General features: G+C 37.3%; 1 protein-coding gene and 1 non-coding gene across 8 annotated transcripts in view; one reads left to right on the top strand and one right to left on the bottom strand.

Annotated features, from left to right (window-relative positions):
* LUC7L2 (LUC7 like 2, pre-mRNA splicing factor) overlaps positions 1-22,532 on the bottom strand; it is a 62,564-nt gene that overhangs the window by 19,098 nt on the left and 20,934 nt on the right. For 6 of the 7 annotated variants that reach the window (XM_058531116.1, XM_058531155.1, XM_058531165.1 and 3 more), the window contains 3 exons: positions 8,337-8,435; positions 4,281-4,391; positions 161-304 (listed from right to left, as the gene is read on the bottom strand). In XM_058531116.1, coding sequence (XP_058387099.1) covers positions 161-304; positions 4,281-4,391; positions 8,337-8,435 — 354 coding nt within the window. Of the gene's footprint in view, positions 1-160; positions 305-4,280; positions 4,392-8,336; positions 8,436-9,433; positions 9,514-22,532 lie in introns of those variants that run through there. The other variant, XM_058531174.1, reaches the window with a different exon arrangement.
* LOC131400760 (small nucleolar RNA SNORA1) lies at positions 5,485-5,619 on the top strand. The gene has a single exon (XR_009217437.1). It is a non-coding gene; the product is annotated as a small nucleolar RNA SNORA1 (small nucleolar RNA).

Below are 22,532 nucleotides of genomic sequence, written 5' to 3'. Positions count from 1 at the left end.
TAATTTTGATACACAGTCCACTAGCATGACACAGACAAATTAAATATTTTTAAATTGCTTTAAATTCCCTTTAATAACTTTTCAATAATTTCCAGTCAAATATATGTTCTTTAACTATAGATGCTAAGGCTCTATATACTACCATTAAGAATTTAGTTACCTCAGCTTCTCTTTTCTTTGCCCGTGCTTTCTCTACTTCATCCATTACTTTCTGGGATTCTTCCACATTCCCTTCAGCTCCTAGTTGTTCCACCTTGGCCAACAATTTACCAATTTCTTCATTTAACTCATGAACACGTTCTGCCTAGAAAGAAACAGAAAAGATCATGAATGAAAAGCAGAATGAGTACCGAAGTTCAAAATATTTCAGAAATGCTCAGGAAAGACTTAAGTTATCTAAGGTAATATGAGTATAAATAATGCCTTCTGAGCATATCACAAATGAATTGGTGGGACATCAGGATATTTTGAGTCTGCCTGCCTTCACTTCAGTGAGGTCAGGAATACAACTGATTTCAGTATAACTACTACTTTCCAACCTTGCTTAGGCAGTGTATTTCAAGTATAAAATACCTTTTCTTCCACAATCTGACCCTCTGTACCTTTCCAAACCATCTCTTGCTGTTCACAACAAAATCTATAGTTATGTTTCCCAAACTTACCCTGTTGTTTTCTGCCTCTGTGACATTGCATATACTGTTCCCTCTTCCTGGGATGCCATCCCTTACCTCCTTTGCCTGCCTAGTGAATGTCTATTCATTCAACCAGATCCAACTCAAGAGTCTATTCTGTGAAGCATTCTTGACCAATAAATTACCACATCTCACCCCCACCTAAACACATAAACAGAGAGAGCCATACCCTCCTTTGTGCCACCTTTGTATCTTTTATGACAATTACCTTTACATATATCACACCACTTTAAAGATAGCTATCTCTACTTCCCATCTTTGTATCTCCAATGCTCAACAAATAGCACAGGTTCAAACACGAGTTAAAGGAATGAATTAGTAGACATTCTTTAAAGCAAAGATATGGCCTTATGGTCCAACAGATCTGGCTTATTGCAAAACCAATTACCAGCTATGCAATTTTGGCCATATTATTTAACCTGAATCCACTTCCTCACTGGAGAAACAGGGATAATACTTATCTCACAAAGTTGTGAGAAATGAGAATATGTGCCTTGTACATACATTGCACAGCATATTACTGATTTTTCAGTGTACTAACAAGACACCCTTTCTCCCTTAGTCCACGTCTTTCCACCATGATTAATTCTTGCCTTGGTATTTGATATGCCTCCTCCCCCTCATCACCATCATCCTGGAAACCTAGTTCATTCTTATTGTTTGTTTGTTTTTGTGAGGAAGATCAGCCCTGTGCTAATATCTGCCAATCCTCCTCTTTTTTTGCTGAGGAAGACTGGCCCTGGGCTAACACCCGTGCCGATCTTCCTCCACTTTATATGGATGCCGCCACAGCACGGCTTACCAAGTGGTGCATTGGTGCGAGCCCGGGATCCGAACCGGTGAACCCTGGGCCGCTGCAGTGGAGCACATGCACTTAACCGCTTGCGCCACTGGGCTGGCCCCCCTCATTCCTATTGTTTTGATGGCACATGATACATATACATAGTCTTTATTTTGGCCACAGAATAAGTATTCAACCTGTGTGGCCAATTATATTAGCAAAGAAGGTTTAATTTGATACGGACACCTAATCCCAACAAACTAGTGTGCCAATAATGTTTACTTCTCAAATCTCCTTGAATCCAAGATATCTGTCCCTCAAAGAAATTCCCAATTCTATTATCATTATCCTACTTCTTTAATAACAAAGTGGTACTTTTCTTTAAATATCTGTCATAGAATGATTGCACTAATGCCCAAAGCTCTTCACCCTTCCTTGTATCCATGCCCTTTGCTATGTGACTGAGTACCAACATACTCTGACTCTGAACTTGGCCATGTAACTGGCTTTGGTTAATGGGACAGTAGCAAACATAACAAAAGAAAGGCTTGAAAAGCACTTGTATGACTGGGCATGAAGCTTTTACATCTCTGCTACTACCATGAGAACATGGCCAGGCTAGCCTTCTGGGCATAGTTTGTTTAGTAGCCTCTGGCTAGCTGGAAGACATGGAGTGAGCTCAGCTGAGACAGGAATAACTGCCCAGTCAAGTTCAGCCTAAATCACTGACTAGAGACTCATGGGGTAAATAAATACTGTTTTAAGTCACTGAGTTTTGAGGTCGTTTGTTAAACAGCATTTTCGTAGTAATGGATAACCACTACAATGCTATACAAACCAGTACAGCTTGGGGTCTAGCCTGCACTTTGGATCTCTTTCAACAGTGAAATATTAGATCCCTTGTACTTCAGGATGCCCATCTTTCTAGTCTCCATCTTCAGAAAACTTTCCAGAAAAAGCTGGCTAAAAGTAACCCTTCCCTCAAACAAGGGAATCTATTTCCCTTTGTACATACATATCTGAGCACTATATTTAATGCTGTCATCTAAATTCTATCTAGGTAACTCTTTGTCTCCATTCTGCACTTTCATAAGATGTACCAGACTGTGCTAAATGGAACAGAATGTTATAAAGGAATAAGTCATCAAATCAACAAAATGCAGGGGCCAGCCCCATGGCTTAGCGGTTAAGTGCGCGTGCTCTGCTACTGGCGGCCCGGGTTCGGATCCCAGGTGCTCACCGACGCACCACTTCTGCGGCCATGCTGAGGCCACGTCCCACATACAGCAACTAGAAGGATGTGCAACTATGACATACAACTATCTACTGGGGCTTTGGGGGAAAAAAAAAGGAGGAGGATTGGCAATAGATGTTAGCTCAGAGTCAGTCTTCCTCAGCAAAAAAAAAAAAAAAAAAAAAAGCAATATACAGACCTTGTTTGGATTCTTATTAGAACAAATCAACTCTATCTAGGAAAAACAAACACATTCTGGATATTACATAATACTAAAAAATTATTGTTAACTTTATAATGTGATTTTGTGGTTAGTGTTTAGAGGTGAAATGATATGACATCTAGAAAATGCTTTTAAAATAATGAAACAATAGCAAAAAACTGATGGCTTTGAATCCACTGAGATTCACTCTACTTTTCAGGTACATTAAGTTCACAATAAAACATTTTTAAAAAGTAGTGAGTAAAGTAGAAGATGTGAATAATGCTCAAAACAACATTTAAAAATGAGAATCCAATTGGAAAACAGGCATAAGACATACAGACATTTCACTGAAGAAGATATAAGAATGGGAAATAAGCATGTGAAAAAAATGGTCAACATCATTAGTCATTAGGGAAATGCAAATTGAAACCTCAATCATTATACGACTCTCAGAATGGATAAAATGAAACATGGTGACACCATCAAATGCTGGCACGGATGTGGAGACTGGATCTCTAATACATTGCTGGTAGGAATGTAAAACAGTACAGTCACTCTAGAAAAATGTTTGGCACTTGCTATCCAAACTAAAAATGGACTTACCATATGACCCAGCAATTGCATTCTTGGGCATTTATCCCAGAGAAATGAAAACTTATGTCCACATAAAAATCTGTACACAAATGTTTACTGTAGCTTTACTGTTATTAGCCAATAACTGGAAACAACTCAACTGCCCTTCAATGTGTAAATGTTAAACCACTGGTATATCCATCCATGGAATATGATTCAGAAATAAAAAGGAATGAACTATTTACTGATACACACATCAACCTGTATGAATTGCAAGGAAGTTGTGCTGAGTGAAGAAAGCCAATCTCAAAAGAACACATACTGCATGACTCCATTTGTGTAATATTCAGTGAAATAACATAATTATAGAGATGGAGAATAGATTAATGGTTGCCAGGGGCTAGGGATAAAGGGGAATGGATGTGGCCATAAAGGGGTAACATGAGGAAGTCTTGTGGCAATGTTACAGTTAAGTAACTTAATTATGCTGATAGTTAGCCGAGTTACACATGATAAAACTGCAAAGAGCTGCACACACACACAGACACACAAATGAGTGCATGCATAACTGAATAAAATGTAAGGACTGGACCAATATCAATTTCTTGGCTTTGATATTGTACTATAGTTATGTAAGATGTTAATATAAGGGTAAGCTAGAGGAAGAATACATAGAATTCCCTGTATACGTCTTGCAATCTCCTGTGAATATAATTATTTCAAAATAAAAAGTTAAAAACAAAAGTAGTGAGCTGAAACTATACTTTGTACTAATGAAATGATTGAAATTCTTACCTTTGCTGCCACTTCAGCACTAATCTCTTCTTGAGTCTCTGCTAATCTTTTCTTAGCCACTTCTGTTCTTCGATCACAATCTGCAATGAATGACTGCAGATGATCCATAGCCTACAACGTTTAATTAAAAGATAATTACTGCCAGAAAAATCAACTTTATTCAAATATATCTTTACACAAAAATTACAGTTTTTTAAAACGCTACTATAGAAGTAAAAAAATAACAAAAGCAGGTTCAATTATGAATCGAAAATACTATTCATCATCTATCAAAGTGGCAAAGAGTAAACATAAATAATTCCCAAGAAAGGCTAAAAAAAACTGCCACTCTCACACCCTGCTGAAGGAAGCACAAACCAGTGCAGCCTCTATAAAATGGCAGTGTGGTAACTGGTATCAAAAGCCTGAAAAATGTCCCCTGACTTAGTAATGTTATTGCCAGAAATTTGTTTTAAGAAAGTGATCAGAGATATATAGAAGGATTAATATTCAAATATGTTCTTCACAGTGTTATTTATAATGGTGAAAAGTTGTAAATACCCCAACTAATCCAGGTAACGTAGAAATTTCGATCTTCAGCCATTAAAATATTTTAATAGAACACTATTAAAGGATGTATGGATGAAGGATGTAAGAAAATGTTTATGATTGATTTGTAAATAAAAAGTTACAAAGTGTTATATGCAGTAAGATCCCAATTTTGTAAAATAAAGAAGCACAGAAAAAGATGGAAGAGCATACATAAAATGTTAATAATTATTTCTGAATATTTGGATAATTCTTTTAATAATTTGTTTTTCTGCCTTTTACAAATTTTCCACAATGAAAATGTTATAATCAGGAAAACTTGTCCTTTTTTCAGAGAATAAACCATTGAGAATTTTAGCAGTGTCTACACTGAAAAAAATCTAGTTCAATATTTATATAAAAGACATTTGTCAAGCATATATCAATATGCCTATAATTAAATAATAATTTATTTAAAAGTAAACTTAAGATTTATTCCCCAGTTAAGCAATTTGGACGTCCATATCTTACTACACAGAAACACAGCTAATTTAAAACACAAATCGAATTCTAAAAATGGTTGGTTAACCCAAGAATTTCTAGAAAGTGAAAAGCAATAAGGGTCATTTAAAAGCTTTTATCTGTGATGACAAAGAAGTAGCTATTTAACTCTTTTAATTTAAAATTCATCTTTAGAAGCCTCATTCTAGATGAAAATGGGCACTGTTGTTCATGGTGTCCAGAAATTGTTAATGTGGCTACATTGAGACACAGGTTATGCTTCCATCACAGTAAGTTTATTGCAGTGGTGACAATGAGACCTGTAACATTTTTTGTTAGGCTCATGAGTAAAAATTGGATGTAAAAATATTTTTTAATATTAGAAATGATTAAGGAGTAATATACTTTTAGATCACTTGCCAAAATAGCAATGTGTACGTCCTATAATTTAACTCCTAGGGCCCTAAAAAGTAAATTGGTTGAAGAAATTGGATCCCAAAGATTACAGGTGGGGAATTTTTAAAGAATGTTCATATTCAAGTGGAAATCAAACAAGCCCAATTAAAAGAATCATGAACTGACTGACATGACAACCGTGGATTGAGCAAAATTTCTTTTTAAAAGGGCTATCTTGAAGACCAGGACTCAAAACTTTGGAGGAACTAAGGTGACTGGCAATGGAAAGAATCACAACGTGTGAAATTACTTAAATAAAAATTTATTGACTTAAAAATAAATAAATAAATAAAATAAAATTCATCTTTAAAATCACAACAGAAATCTAAAATTTCCTTGTGGGAAGTATAAAAGTAGCATCTCAAAGCAGTGAGAGAAAAGATGGACTAATCAATAAAAAATGTTAGGTCAACTAAGCAGCTATCTGGAAAAAAATCTACATCTATACTTTAATTCCTGAGATCAGAATAAATTTAAGTTGGATCAAAGATTTAAGTGTACAAAACAAAACCATAAAAATACCAGAAGTGGGGACAGCCCCGTGGCTTAGCGGTTAAGTGCACGCGCCGCTACTGGCGGCCCGGGTTCGGATCCCAGGTGCGCACCGACACACTGCTTCTCCAGCCATGCGGAGGCCGCGTCCCACATACAGCAATTAGAAGGATGTGCAACTATGACATACAACTATCTACTGGGGCTTTGGGGAAAAAAAAAAAGGAGGAGGATTGGCAATAGATGTTAGCTCAGAGCTGGTCTTCCTCAGCAAAAAGAGGAGGATTAGCACGGATGTTAGCTCAGGGCTGATCTTCCTCACAAAAAATAAATAAATAAATAATAAAAAAAATAAAGAAAAAATAAAAAAATACCAGAAGAAACTATGGTAGAGAACTCTTATCACCTCAGAATAGGGAAGACCTTTTGAATTAATCTAACGAGATTTTTTTATTTTTGTGAGAAGATCAGCTCTGAAGTAACATCCATGCCAATCCTGCTCTTTTTGCTGACGAAGACTGGCCCTGGGCTAACATCCGTGCCCATCTTCCTCTACTTTATATGGGACACTGCCACAGCATGGCCTGACAAGCAGCGCATTGGTGCGCGCCCAGGATCCAAACCCGGGCTGCCAGCAGCGGAGCGTGGCACACTTAACCAATACACCACAGGGCTGGCCCCCTAACAAGAGATTTTTAAAAGACTGATAAATTAGACACCTATAAAAGTATTCTGCAAGGCCCACAACCACCAAAAGAAAAATAGGAAAAAATGCAGCATACTATCTGAGGGAAGGGACTAATTTTCATAATATTTAGAGAGTTAGTACAAATCAATTAGAAAAATGCTAACATACAAGATTAGCCAATAGCCAAAAGAATAGTTGTACACTAACAGTTCACTGTAAAGGAAATAGAAATAGATCTTAAATGTATGAAATATGTTCAAACTCACTCATAAGAGAAATACAAATTAAAACTACAATTTATATTCCACATTTCATCTATTAAAGTTGCAAAGAAATCTTGACAACACACTCGCCATATGGGAAATAGATAATCTCATATATTACTAGCAGGAGTGCAAATTGGTAACTCTCATGGAGAGCAACTTGGCAAAATTACTCTTTGACTCAAGTTAATCTATTTCTAGAAATTTATTCTATGAACACTTGATAAGCAAAAATAATATATTATCATACTATAATAGAAAAAGACTGAAAATAACCTAAATATCCATATCCCTACATCTAGATGATGGTGAATTTCTGTAGTATTTTATGCCCAGTGTATATTAAATCATAATCCAACTGCTTTAAGGTGTTTTTCCCAATTATTTCAACTCCATATTAAATTATGTTTACATTGATGATTTTCATTTCTGTTAGCAGAAATTCTTAGAAGTTCAGAGAAGTAGACAGGGGGGCCTTTTTATTGCTTTATCTCCCAAACCAAATAAAACACCTACTACCTCACTGATAAAAAGTGTCATAAGATTTATGCTTATCAGTATGTTTTATGTAATGCTGATTGGTATATTTTATATGAACACGAAAAAAGTTTCCCTATTTCTATACAAACAATTCTCATGTTTGTATAAACAATAATATAAAATCAGATTTTGAGCCCTTCAGATACCTAAATGTTATCTTCTATTTCTTCTATTAGATTTACATAAAAAACATTATTCTTAGTATCCTCCCTCTCTATATATATACTTACAGATACAAAAATGAGTATGAATGTAAAAATTAAGTAGATTATTAAAGGACCTTATATACACTAGAAATTAGTTGTTTTCATTTGCTTAAACTGATATTTCCTTAATCATTACTACTTTATTTGGAAGAATACACTTAATTTTCAGAAGAATACATGAATAGCAGGACTTTTACATATTTTCTTAAAATACTGTTTCACCTTATGTTTATAAAAAATGTTGTTAGTCAAGCAAGTACATGATCTTAATTTAGTACTACCCTTCATATAACTACAACAAAGGTAATTTGATACGAGCTTTTTCCTATCAAGAGATATTAATCCATATTCAAAACGTTTTACTGGAAAAGATAATCTAACCCATTAAAGCAAAATCACATACATCAAGCTCAAAGAAAAAATCTTGTTCTTTGGATGCAATTTCATAATCCGCCCTTAAAGCCAGGTCATGGACTTTCAGACATTCTCCAAGATCCATTCTCTACGGGGGGAAAAGAGACACATATTATTGAAACAGAAAACACATTTTTCCAAAATCATTAACCACCACAGTTCTCTTCCGAATACATATTAAATTATACAGATTCTTCTTTATAAACTTTCAAATTATGAAATTTTATGGACAAGTATAAAAATTGGTGCTAGAAAGAAATCACACCAACTCTGTCTACCAACAGATGGGAATAGTGATCACTTTTGTACCTAAGAACAAACGGACAAGGAAAAGCCTGTCAGAATCAGAAAAATGCTTCTAGCTTCTATATCAAAACATATTTCACTTGGCCCTTTAACACAGAAAAGATAAAGTTAATTTAAAATCAAACTAAAAGATTGTATAAATCAAATTGCTGAATTATAGTCAATATTCTTTGAAGAACATTCTGATTTTCAAATAAAGATGGAGTCCTCAAATAATAGACTGGTAAGCTTGACATGGATTCCAGACAAGATCCCAAGTGAACTAGCAAAGAAAATTTATTAAGACTCAGTATAACTCAACAAAGAACAAGTATCTAACCCCACCTATGATAAGTATATATCAGGGAAATAAAATAAATACTCTTATTGAACCTAGGATCTTTCTACTTAGAATTCTAATTAGACATTAGTTACCAAATCAGAGGCTTTTCTCATATCTATGACAAAAATTCCTAAAAATCTGTCAATTTTTACATGTAACTGAGAAACCGATGTTTCATGAAATCCTTTTGGGGGAAAAAAGGGGCTAGATGCAAAGATAATTACAGATGTGATTAATGGGTGATAAAAAGCAAAGCAGAGATTTCCTAATTGGAGGTATGCTATCCCATCACTGCAATGTCTCAGAATCTCTGGAGGACTGGGGAAAAGGGAATACAGTAATGCAGAAAGGTCCAGTAAACATTCCTTTTGTTTTGTTACACAAGCTACATGTAAAGTAAAAGTACAACAAAACATCACCGCAGTAAAATCATTCCTTCAAACCGAGTACCCACTTACGCCAAGCACTATGCTAGGTTCGAGGGACACAGCAATAAGTGACACCAAGGTACAGTCTCTGATCTCATGGAGCTGACATTCTAGAGAAAGGGAAACAAATAATGAACCATAACTGTGTCTCTGAACAAAGTTAAATGACGTAACAAAAGAGTAATGCTCCCATTACTATGGGAGGCTTGCGATGAGGTGGTCAGAGAAGATCTTTCTAAAGAGGATACATTTAAACTGGATCTCAAAAGCGAGAGGAAGCAAACTAACCTTAAGAGTGTGCCAGGTTTCACAGAAGGCAGATCTTGCAAAAAAGGACGTGCCAGTGTCATTCAATCAAAGGGAAGTTTCTAGTAGCAAGGAAGAGGACTAGGGTATCTATAGCACACAGATTTGAGTCTCAGCTTTGTATATGGTATCTAGAAATGACCTTGCCTATTTAACTTTTTTGCCAACAATCTGGATATGTGTACAACAAACGATATGATCGTCAATTTTGCACAATATCCCAAGCTAAAAGAGTCAAACAGCTCGACAGACCAGATAAAATTTAAAATAAATAAATATGAAAGTCCTATGGTTATACCTAAGAAAAAAAATTTTACAAATAACTAGGGATGAGCAGAAAATTAGACAAATTAAAAAAACTTACTAGTCAAAAGTAAGGGGTACAGTGTAGCATGATCAACATAAAGTTATTGATATAAAGCTAACTTCTAGGATATAGTATGAGGAAAGTGAGAAATCTCTTATTGAAAGCTGGTTTTAAAAGCACACAATTCTCTTTCCAAAACACACATTCTGTGTGGTAATACATTTCAAAAGGGATATGAATAAATTAGACAAACTGTCTCAAAACCAAGCTATACAAAAAAGCCAGAGAACAGACGTAATTAGTTGGAGAAGAATCAAGATGTGAACCTAGTCATCAATCAACTGAAAAGGTCTTATTATGGCCCCAAGGGACTCTAGTCAGATTTTAACTCTCGCACTGTAAGAAAATGCTCTCTGAGGCGGGCCTTGTGGCCTAGCAGTTGGCTTCGGTACACTCTGCTTCAGTGGCTCAGGTTTGCTGGTTCGGATCCCAGGCTGTAGACCTACACCACTCGTCAGCCATGCTGTGGCAGTGACTCAAATACACAATAGAGGAAGACTGGCACAGATGTTAGCCCAGGGCAAATCTTCCTCAAGTGAAAAGAGGAAGACTGGCAACAGATGGTAGCTCACGGCGACTCTTCCTCACCAAAAAAAAAAAAAAAAAAAAAAAACAAAAGAAACAACAAACTTTTTAATGATCGGACCGTTGCAAAGATGGAATAAGCTCCCTCAGTGAGTTTCTAGATAACAGAGATTCAAATACACTTTGGTTATTTCTTTCTTTATTTATTTTTCCCCCAAAGCCCCAGTAGATAGTTGTATGTCATAGCTGCACATCCTTCTAGTTGCTGTATGTGGGATGCGGCCTCACCATGGCCGGAGAAGTGGTGCGTTGGTGCGCACCCAGGATCCGAACCCAGGCTGCCAGCAGCGGAGCTCGTGCACTTAACCGCTAAGTCACGGGGCTGGCCCTCAAATACAGGTTAGACAACTATATTTCTAGGGTATTGAGGAAAGAATTCAACCATCAGGGAGCTTTTATTCTTCCTTCCAACTCTGAGATTTTATAACTATCTCAAAAAAAAGGTTTCTCTGTAAAACTTTATTACCTCAGTTCTTTACTGCATAAAGCAACGAACAGGAAAATAGACAATGCCCTCAAAGATACCCTCTGGGAAATAATAAGCAATATCCACCACTATTATAAAAGTCATCATCACACTAACGGCTCTAAAGTATCATGGTGTTGCTGAGCATGCTGAGATTTTCCCAGGCCCCATTGCTTACTCCCATTCATTAGTCTATGGGCTAACAAACTAAGGATTTTTCTGGTGACAAACAGCAACTGAAACTTTCTATAGACATGTGGAAATTCAAAGCTGCTTATTAAACATTTATTAAGAAACAATGTAATACTTTCAAAAAAACACGCAGGAAAGGAAGAGAGGAATGAAACAAGTTAACGAATAATGTTACTGCTACACTAGCCAGTCTTATTTTTTTTGCTGAGAAAGACTGTCCTGAGCTAACAACTGTTGCCAATCTTCCTCTTTTTTTTTAACGTGAGCTGCCTCCAAAACATGGCCACTGACAGATGAGTGGTGTGGTTCTGTGCCCAGGAACCGAACCCGGGCCACCAAAGCATGCCAAACTTGAATCACTAGGCCATCAGGCTGGCCCTCATTTTCTTTTTTTTTTGGTGAGGGAGCTCAGCCCTGAGCTAACATCCGTGCTAATCCTCCTCTTTTTGCTGAGCAAGACCGGCTCTGAGCTAACATCTATTGCTAATCCTCCTCCTCTTTTTTCTTCCCCAAAGCCCCAGTAGATAGCTGTATGTCATAGTTGCACATCCTTCTAGTTGCTATATGTGGGACACGGCCTCAGCATGGCCAGAGAAGCGGTGCGTCAGTGCGCGTCCGGGACAGAACCCGGGCCGCCAGTAGCGGAGCACGCGCACTTAACCGCTAAGCCACGGGGCCGGCCCTGGCCCTCATTTTCTTAATTAATAATATCTTAACATTAATCACTCCAACAACTCCCTTTACATTTGTATGTATTTCCACAGCTATAGCTGTTCATGGGATGTTACACTTATACGGACGTTACACCTATTTCATAAAATGTTAAGATGTCACAGTTGGAAATGCCTTTGTTCAGCCACCTTGAGTGGTTCTCAACGTGGACCCAGGGAGCTTTTAAATAATACTGATGGGAGCTTTTGAAAATAGGCCTAAGTCTTACCCTTTCAAGACTGAACTGTAAAAGTCTCCCAGGTGTTTGTAATGTATGCTGTTGCGAACCACTCACTGATCTAGTTTTATTCTTTTTTTTTTTTGAAGATTTATTTTATTTTTTCCCCCCAAAGCCCCAGTAGACAGTTGTATGTCATAGTCGCACATCCTTCTAGTTGCTGTATGTGGGACACGGCCTCAGCATGGCCGGAGAAGCGGTGCGTCGGTGCGCGCCCGGGATCTGAACCCGGGCCGCCAGCAGCAGAGCGCATGCACTTAACCGCTAAGCCACGGGGCTGGCCCCTCTAGTTTTATTCTTATTCTACAGACACAGGAACTGAAGCCCACTGACTTGTTCAGGGTACTTATTAGAAAATCTGGTTAGACTGATTCCTAGGCTAACATCCCTTCTACTTTATCATGCTACTTCCAAGTATTTCAGTAGTAACTTATCTTTTAATATTTTCAAATGATATCCCCCATAACATCTAAAAAACCTCTGTACACAGCAGATATTCAAAGCAGCTATCTACTGCCTTTCCTCCAGTTATCTCTTCTTTATCCTCTGATTAACTACATTTCTACTCTGTTCTCAACAAAAACTTAGAAGTAACATATAAATTTTGTCTGTTTAACCTAAACATCTCTGTTGCCCATCCATACTACCCTTTGGCAGGAATTCTAGGCTTTCCCCCCACTCTATCTTTAAATTTACATCACACAACCAACCAAAAGAAGAAAAGCAACTATATGGGTCAAGAACAAAATGAACACCAAAAAAGACACAAATATACCTCTCTGGTAGGGCTGGAGTTTTGGTGAGAGTAGAGTTGGGGGTAATGTATGCCTTGGGGGAGATTCATGGGAGGGGAAAAGATTTATTAACTCACTAGAATGTAAGCTCCACAAGGACACAGATTTTTTCTGTTTTATCCACACTGTACAGTATGTACCTGTGCCTGGTATATAGGAATGTTTAATAAATATTTGTTGAATGAACCAAACTGGGAAAAGACGGCATTTGGCACAGAGGGCCCTGGGCTTGACAAGCAAGGGTGGTCAGGATGCACCCCAGGACAAAAGTGGTCTGAGCTCTGTAGGGGAAGGTCTTCTTAGCCTCTCCGTGGATTATTTCCTTTGCTTGACTTCCTTTCCTTCATAAGTATTTTGAGCTACTCTTCTTTTTTCCTGTGTGCTCCTCTCCTCCAGGAGGTAGACTACTTCAGCTTTTCACTATCCTGGGCCATGAGCCCCTGCAGGTTTACAGTATAGTCTGGCTCACCACAGATTTTTGGGCCAAAGCCCTAGGAGGAAGGGCCTAGCTATAATCAAGATATTTTTTTGCTGAGGAAGATTCGTCCTGAGCTAACATCTGTGCCAATCTTCCTCTATTTTATATGTGGGCTGCCAATGAGTGATCTAGGTCTGTGCCCTGGAACCAAACCTGGGCCACTGAAGCGGAGCACACCGAACTTAACCACTAGGCCATGGGGCTGGCCCCTAAAGATTTTTTTCTTCAGGGACCTAGCAAGACAGTAGGGGTAGCAAAGGCAGATTTTCAGAATTCGTGATACTAGTCATTTACTCCCTCTGTCTGTACGTCATGACTAAGCATCTACTCTGGCACTGTGCCAAGGACACGTGGAGTATTTAAAATAAAAAAAACCAAGTAAGCCAAAATACACCAATTATTTGCCACTGTAAAAGTGAGTAAAGGGAAAGTATGCATATGTTAATGTTCTCTGTGATCCTAGTCATCTAATTAAAAAGCAACCAGAGGGAACCATGATAAAATCACACCATGACCAACTGTAGACCAATCCTGAAAAGCCCAATCAATCCTGTCTTCATAACTGATGGTGCAATAATGCTTTGAACATTAAGTGCACAGATATTTGCCGCTGCTACTTCTCTTTTGAAATAAGTGAGCTTCAAACCTGACAAAATAAAATGTTTGGTTGTTTAACTTAAAATGACTTTTCATGAGGAAAGCCATAGGAAGCGTTTTGAATTTTTAAATTGAACAGGTAATTTACTTCATAATTGAATTCTTTCCACAAGTTTATTCTTGGTATTTTAACAGACATCTAAATTCTTAGATTGTAAATGAAAAAGATAATGCTTAATTTTAATTGGATAAATTCAGTTCTGCCTTTTGTCTTCTTCATCCTAAATCCATTTCCTCTATGAAGTTTTAAATAACTATAACTGATTCCTTATAACCTCACAGCATTTTATAGTGTTTTACTGTTTAACAAAGTTGATTCTGTTGAGTGCTTTTTAACTGTTCTTTTGAAATTCTAAAATCTCTCTCCAAATAGACTCTAAGCTTCATGAGGAAAATGGTTTATTTCTCTTATTTTTCCCTCCTACATATAAGACCAGGTTTTGCACAATCCATGACTATTAAATAAACTCAACGATTCGAGTAAAGAATTATACTTCTAACAACTTGAGGAAACAATGAAATAAGTACACAAAGATAAATGGATGATCAAGTTTTAAAATCATGTTTTTGATTTAAAAAATTAGAAATATTTTAAGAGCTTAACAACAGGGGTGTGATTAACTGAATTATGGAACAGTCATACGACACTACAACATTATAGAGCCATTAGAAATGACGTTCTTAATACTAAGTGGACAAAACAGAAGATAACAAAGAAAGACATAAAATGAAATGTCATTTTTGCAAATTTACATACAGATATTCCCGTGAGGTTAGTTTGTTTGAACTTTCTGATACTGGTTGAACTAAACATCATGAGCATATAATATCCTTACAATCAGAAAAATCAATGAAGCCACTTCAATTTTGGAGAAAAAAATTAAGTAACAGCAACAGAGATGTGGAAATTATACATCAAAATCAACAAATAAAAATGATACTATAGTAGAGCAAATCAAAGGGCTGACATACATTTGAGTGTACTGCCAAGTGTAAACTAATGGCAGTAATATGTTAATGAATATATCAGTGACATAAACTAGGCATAGTAAGAGCTCCAAGTAATTGTAAATATTCTTGCTTTGTTATATGTTAGTACATTTGCTCAGTTCTATGAGCTAGATCCTGAAGGGAATTACAAAACAGTATGATAATACAATTCCTGCTATCAAGCAATTTATATTCTCAATGAAAAAACAAGACATTCAACTAAAGCAACAGTTGCAAATGTACACAAATATGTATATACAAGAATTTTCACTGCCACACCGTACACCAAGAACAGAAACAAAAACTATTAATAGTCATTGGATAAATAATTTAGGGGACAGTCATATTATGAAATATAATGCAGGTATTTTTTTAAAGTGAAGGGGCCGGCCCCATGGCGTAGCAGTTAAGTTCGGTGTGTTCTGCTTCGGCAGGCCGGGTTCACGGGTTTGGATCCCAGGCACAGTCCTACACCACTCGTCAGCCATGCTGTGGTGGTGACCCACATATAAAGTAGAGAAAGACTGGCACAGATGTTAGCTCAGGGCTAATCCTCCTCAGCAAAAAAAAAAAAAAAAAAAAAAAAAATGTAGACCACTAATATGGAAACTTCTTCAAGATGAGTGAGAAAAATTCAAACAATATAATGCCATTTGTTAAAACACACACACTTATAAATGCACACACAGGAGAGTGAAAGATGTACATTAAATTGTTAACAGTCTGGAAAGGGGGATGATGTATAATAGGAAATGTTCATGTTTTACACTTTTACCTCTTATACTTGAAGACTATATTGCCTAAGTAATAAACAAAATAAGACAGACTGAGCCCTGACCAACTCAGAAGACCTCCCTTTACCTCTTAATATCCATTTCACTGAGAAATTCACTTACTCTCTGAATTAAGTGATTTAAGATTAAGTGAATTAGTTCACTTAATCTCTTTTCTCAAGTACTTCAGGACTGCTGTATGGATCAAACTACAGACTCTGACTAGATGGAAGAAGATTTTAAATATGAGTCAACATATGCAGAATTTTCTCTGTAGGCAAGAAGAATGCTTGACTACTTGGGCAGGAATATGACATGATAAAATCTATATTTTAGAAGCATTAACATCACACTACTGAATGGACTGACAAGAAGAAACAGACCAAGGGCAGAAGAGGCTATGACAAAAAACCAGAAATAAAGCCGTAAGGGTCAAATTAGAAGAGGAAAGAGAAAGGAGGTGATGGAGGTCAAATAGAGTGCTAAAGAATAAAAGCATTTTAAAGATAGGAAAGATCTCTGAAATCATCAATTTCATCACCACCTTCCTACAAACACAGAAATCAAGGCTCAGAGAAGTCATAATAAGCTAGTGGTAGCAGAGTAAAAATTTGAACCTATTCTTTATAATATAGCTCAATATTCTTTCAATGACTCCCAAATCAATAGGTTTTAACTAAATGGAAACGACATGTGGAGAGAAAAAGTTCAGGAGTCTTATCAAGGCTTCAAATATTTCAGGCATGAGCAAACAATGATGCCACGAAGAGACTAAATCAAACAGGAGAGTTGACCTGTGAAGGAGATGTTTTGTTTTGGACATGCTGAATTTGATGTAACAACAGGAAATCTAAGTAGCAGTGTCCAGTATTGGCCAGATACAAGACTATATTGACTAAAGGCTTTCTTTATCCAACTAAGTTTTCCAAGCAGAAAGTTTTACATATTCCTCCTTGGAGTTATAGCTCAAGTATTTTTCTAGGGGACTCGCATTAACAAATTATATGGAAACCCTGAGTCTAACCACCCTAGGTTAATTTATTAACAGTGGAGACACTGAAAAGTATTTCTAAAGATCACAACAGTATGAAATCGCCACAGGAAAATTTAATGGGGGAGAAAGTGAGGAAGAATGGTTGGGAATAACAGTATAAATTTCTATAAAATGTGTCTTAATAATGAAAAAAAGAACTTGAATCATACTTAAGATTTAAGAAACCCTATTCCTTGGTAACTTTATTTAACAATACTGTTTTCTTAAAAACCACCTTCATGAGAGCAACAGTTCTATTTTCATCTAATCTGGCCTCAATTCTTCCATTTATTTATTTATACTGCTTAGTTTGTTTAAAATAATTTCCCCATGCCTTTTTATTATGTTTTCTTACACTATTTTAAGAGTCTTAAGTGAAAGACATCAAAATGTGACAAATGATAATTAAGATATAGTAGAAAGACAGCAAGGAATATAAGAATAGATAGCAACATTGGTAAAGTACTAAAGGAATACATATCAGCTGGAGAAAAAGTGAAAGAAAATCATGGCAGCAGGACAGACAGCACAGGAAATACAAAGCCCTGGCCTAGCATTTGAACCTTCCATATATACACCCCTCCAAAGCCAGTACTATTTTCTAAAACAAAATCACCTACACTTTGATCCTCACTTCTTGCACCTTCACTTTCTTCCTTCCTCCTATCTCTAAAATCTCTCTTCCATCCAAGTTCAATGTTTGCTTCAACACCCAGCTCAACAACAAGAGAGAGCCTAGAATAATATGGGAAAAGCCCCGAAATAACAAAACCTGGGTATGAGTTTCAGTTATGCCACTACTGTCTTAAAATAAAAATTAAAGTTTTTCTTTCCCAATTCCAATTTCCTACTTCCTGGCTCTCAAAACAAATTAAGTCAAACATGAACATTCAATGAAGAAAGATGGGGCACACTGTGCATGCAGAAAGTAATTTCTGCTATTCTACTACTTTCTAATTTTTTAACTGCCTGTTCCCACTTGTATGTTCCACCTCCAAGTCCATTTTTCTCTAAGTAGATAAAGAAAATAAAGCCCTTCTACGTTTTCTTAATATTTTTTGAAGAACATGGCAGAAAATACTTTCTTATCATTTCTAACCCTACATATGCAAAGATATCTAGATAAAATTAAAACAAAAGGCCTTGCCCCACAAAGACTATACTATGCAACTGAGAAGAGAGAGAGAATATATACACAAACAAGATAAAATAACAAGTGCCTATGCAGTAGTATGGAGAGCAGGTGCTACACTGGGGTTCAGAGGCTAAACTGCTATAGGCTAAGGCAATCACGCGTAGTAAGCCAGGCAGGATTTAAATCTACAGAGGAGAAAGGGTATTCCAGGCAGAGAAAAAGAGTGTAGGCAAAAAGAAGCACGTTGGGGAAGGAAAGGAGTGAGACAACAATGAACAAGTCAGTGTGGTAGAAAGAGAAGATCTCTTCAAATGTCACTTCATCGAAAAAGTTTCCTCCAACCACCCTGCCAAAGTAGAGTAGCTTCTCGCCCACTGTCCCAGACAATCTAAATTACCTAACCACACTTCTTTGTCACAGCACTTAAATCACCACCTGAAATCACCTTATTTCTTTTCATACTTGGTTATGTGGCTCACACATTGGAATGTAGCTCCCACCACTAAAGCAGAAACCCGTGTCAACTTCTGTATCCCCAGCATAGCACATGGTACATAGCAGGTCCTCAATAAGTACCTGTTAAGTGAGTGAATGAATAAATGCTGATCTCAGCAATCGGCATTGAAAGGATAAATCACTTCTTGAAGGGCAATTTTTTATACCTTCTATTGTGAATTCTCTTTAACTTCTCCACTCAGCCCTCATTAATCTGATACATCTTGCTCACTTTTTTATTTCTTCCTCTGCTTAATTCCAATATTACGTAATTTCATTACTCTAAACACTATTATAATAAATACCATAAAGGGGAAAAAAACATAACCTAAATTTGGAAATTCCCCAAATTACATTATCCAAATACAGGAATATACGTATGCCTATATTTTTTGATCCTGTAGACCAAGAAGTCTATATAATATATTTTTAAGATGTTTTATTCTATAAAGGTGAGAGTAAAACACCAAATGCCTTTAAAAGTTCCTTTAGGGCCGGCCCCGTGGCTTAGTGGTTAAGTGCGCGCGCTCCGCTGCTGCAGCCTGAATTCGGACCCTGGGCACGCACTGACGCATCGCTTCTCCAGCCATGCTGAGGCCGCGTCCCACATACAGCAACTAGAAGGATATGCAACTATGACATACAACTATCTACTGGGGCTTTGGAGGGGAAAAAAAAAAAAAAGGAGGAAGATTCGCAATAGATGTTAGTACAGAGCCAGTCTTCCTCAGCAAAAAGAGGAGGATTAGCACAGATGTTAGCTCAGGGCTGATCTTCCTCACACAAAAAAAAAGAAGTTCCTTTAGTGGCTGGCCCGCTGGCATAGTGGTTAAGTTCACACGCTCTGCTTCAGTGGCCCTGGCTTCAAAGGTTCAAATCCCGGGCATGGACCTGACGCACTGCTTATCAAGCCATGCTGTGGCGGCATCCCACATACAAAATAGAGGAAGATGGGCACAGATGTTAGCTCAGGGCAAATCTTCCTCAGCAAAAATAGGAAGACTAGCAACAGATGTCAGCTCAGGGCCAGTTTTCCTCACCAAAAAAACAAACAACAAAAAAGTTCCCTTAATGAGTAAGAATCATCAAACTAGAAAGGATTTTACTAAGTCATCTGGTCTTGCCACCTGCACATCAAGGCAGAACGCATCACATTTAAAAAAATATTTCCAGTCATAGAGAATCCGTGACTTCACTTGATGTTTGTGGTTAATCACCTGTACAATAAAAATATGTTTCAAGTTTTCACTTATTACCATGCATTTGCTCTATTTTGTGTTCACTATCTACATCCTCCAAACGATGCATTTATTACTCCATCCTCCTCTTTTCAATAAATAGCCTCAGAGAACACACTAACTTCTTCAGACTTGTTACAATGCAGTTTACAAAACTGTACTTATTGCTAAAAAAGATCTGAAGAGTTCAGGGAATACTAAGAGGATGATACCTGGTTCTTAGGTAATAAGCATTTATTGAGAATCACTGTACAGAAAAACAAATGTGACACTGAAATATGTTAACCAAGTACCAGACTATGAAAAACGATTTGTTTCAACAATGACTTCCAGACCTCATTCAGCTTTGCTTGGGAGTAACTGGTCTTTGCTACTTTGTATTGTTTCAGAAGTCATGCTAAATGACAGGTCCAAGATTTAAGATTTGCTTAAAAAAACAAGCAAAAGGATGGAGAGGACATAAGTGATTATAAATGAAGTAAGGTAGTTATGTGTAAAATATTTATTGAAGCTGGCGTATGGGTACATGAAGTTCAATATACAATTCTCTCTACTTTCATTTATATTTAAAATTTTCTATTAAAGAAGTTAAAGTAAAACTAATTTGTATTTGATTTATACTGGACATCAGCACTATGGTTCATCATATCTACACGCATGTATGTATTTGTATTTAATCATTAATCCAAGTAATGGACAAATACGCTGACCAATCTCAATTAGAACAGACTAAACTAGAACAAGATTCTAGAATACATGGTCTCTGGGTCACCTTAAAAAACTAAATCACCTCCATAAGCCTGAAGTATATTAAGTTATTTTCAGTATATAAAATGAATGACTGAAAGATTATTCAGAATGACAGAAAAAGGTTATATCCCAAGGGCATATGTACCACAACTTGAGTAGTTCAGTGTATTCATGCGCCAATTTGCCAACAATGCTCCAAACTATATTCAGAACTTGGCTTTTAAAGTTTAACAGTAAAGGTTTAATTATTCACTGGGAAGCTTTTAATGTGCCTCTGATTTCCTAGGCATCAAGTGCATTTTTGGTTTTATGTAGTCGCTAGAAATGCTTATTAAAAGAACACATAGGGGCTGGCCCGGTGGCGCAAGCAGTTAAGTGCACGCGCTCTGCTGTGGCGGCTCGGGGTTCGACGGTTCGGATCCCAGGCGCGCACCGATGCACCACTTGGCAAGCCATGCTGTGGCGGCATCCCATAGAAAAGTAGAGGAAGATGGGCAGGAATGTTAGCCCAGGGCCAGTCTTCCTCAGCAAAAAAAAAAAAAAAAAAAAAAGAGGAGGATTGGCAGATGTTAGCACAGGGCTGATCTCCTCACAAAAAAAAAAAACACATTTTTGATAAGACACTGAGAAGAATAAAATACAAGCAGCAAATCTGCTTAATATGAGGACATAAACCCCTTCAAAAACCAAATCTGGTAAAACCTATGTTTTCTGGCATTTTGCAAATTAGGAAGCTCTAGAAATTGGTTCTCATACAAATTAAAACAACAACAAAAATCAAGCCAGTAATCTGGGCTAATGCTAAAAACACGTGTTACAAAATACAAAAGTAGGGCCAGCCCCGTGGCTTAGCGGTTAAGTGCACGCACTCCGCTCCTGGCAGCCCGGGTTCGGATCCCGGGTGCACACCGATGCACCGCTTCTCCGGCCATGCTGAGGCCGCGTCCCACGTACAGCAACTAGAAGGATGTGCACCTATGACATACAACTATCTGCTGGGGCTTTGGGGAGAAAAAAGGAGGAGGATTGGCAATAGACGTTAGCTCAGAGCCGGTCTTCCTCAGCAAGAAGAGGAGGGTTAGCATGGATGTTAGCTCAGGGCTGATCTTCCTCCCAAAAAAAAAACCAAAGTAGCCCAAAACAAACCATTTCTGGGGAAGAGACTGAGTTTAAAGTAACTACAGATTAATTTTTTCACATTTGCATGTGGAACCACTGCTGTCATATTTTGATAAGCATCCCAAGAAAATCAAGATACTCTCCAGCTCCTTGTTAAAAGGTAACACATTTCCCATTAACAATCTTTAATTTTTGAAACTCAAAGTTGGTTTTTGAAACATACTTACTTATTTAGCATTCCACTTTTGAGTGGACTGATTATTCATTCAACACAATGGAGGGACACTGTTCTAAATGCTGGGGATATGGCACTGAACGAAACAATGTCCCTGCTCTTGCTATATGAAACTTACATTCTAGTGGCTGGTTAAGAAAATTTTGTGCAGGTTTACCTCTTATCATTTATTCTGCTTCTCCACACTTTCATTGCTCTTTTATATACGTACTACCAAAGAGACCTCAGCAATTTTAAAGTTCAGGTTTGTATGTACCCAACTAATTGATTTTAGAACAAGGCTTAAAAGAGTTAGAGAAGCAATAAAAGAGTTTCAATTAGTAAAAACTGCACTTTGGATAGAACCCAGAACTTACTGGGGCACCATAGAATCAACTCAGTCAGAACTGTTGATAACCAATACTCCCATCAAGTCACTTCAAAAAGGCAGATGGGGCCGGCCCAGTGGCGCAAGTCAAAAAGGCAGATGGGGCCGGCCCAGTGGTGCAAGTGGTTAAGTGCGCACGCTTCCCCGCGGCAGCCTGGGATTCGCCAGTTTGGATCCCGGGCGCACACTGACGCACCGTT

Source organism: Diceros bicornis, chromosome 3 (genome assembly GCF_020826845.1).
Source record: "Diceros bicornis minor isolate mBicDic1 chromosome 3, mDicBic1.mat.cur, whole genome shotgun sequence".
Lineage (NCBI taxonomy): Eukaryota > Metazoa > Chordata > Mammalia > Perissodactyla > Rhinocerotidae > Diceros > Diceros bicornis.
This window is presented reverse-complemented; position numbering and strand designations above follow the sequence as displayed.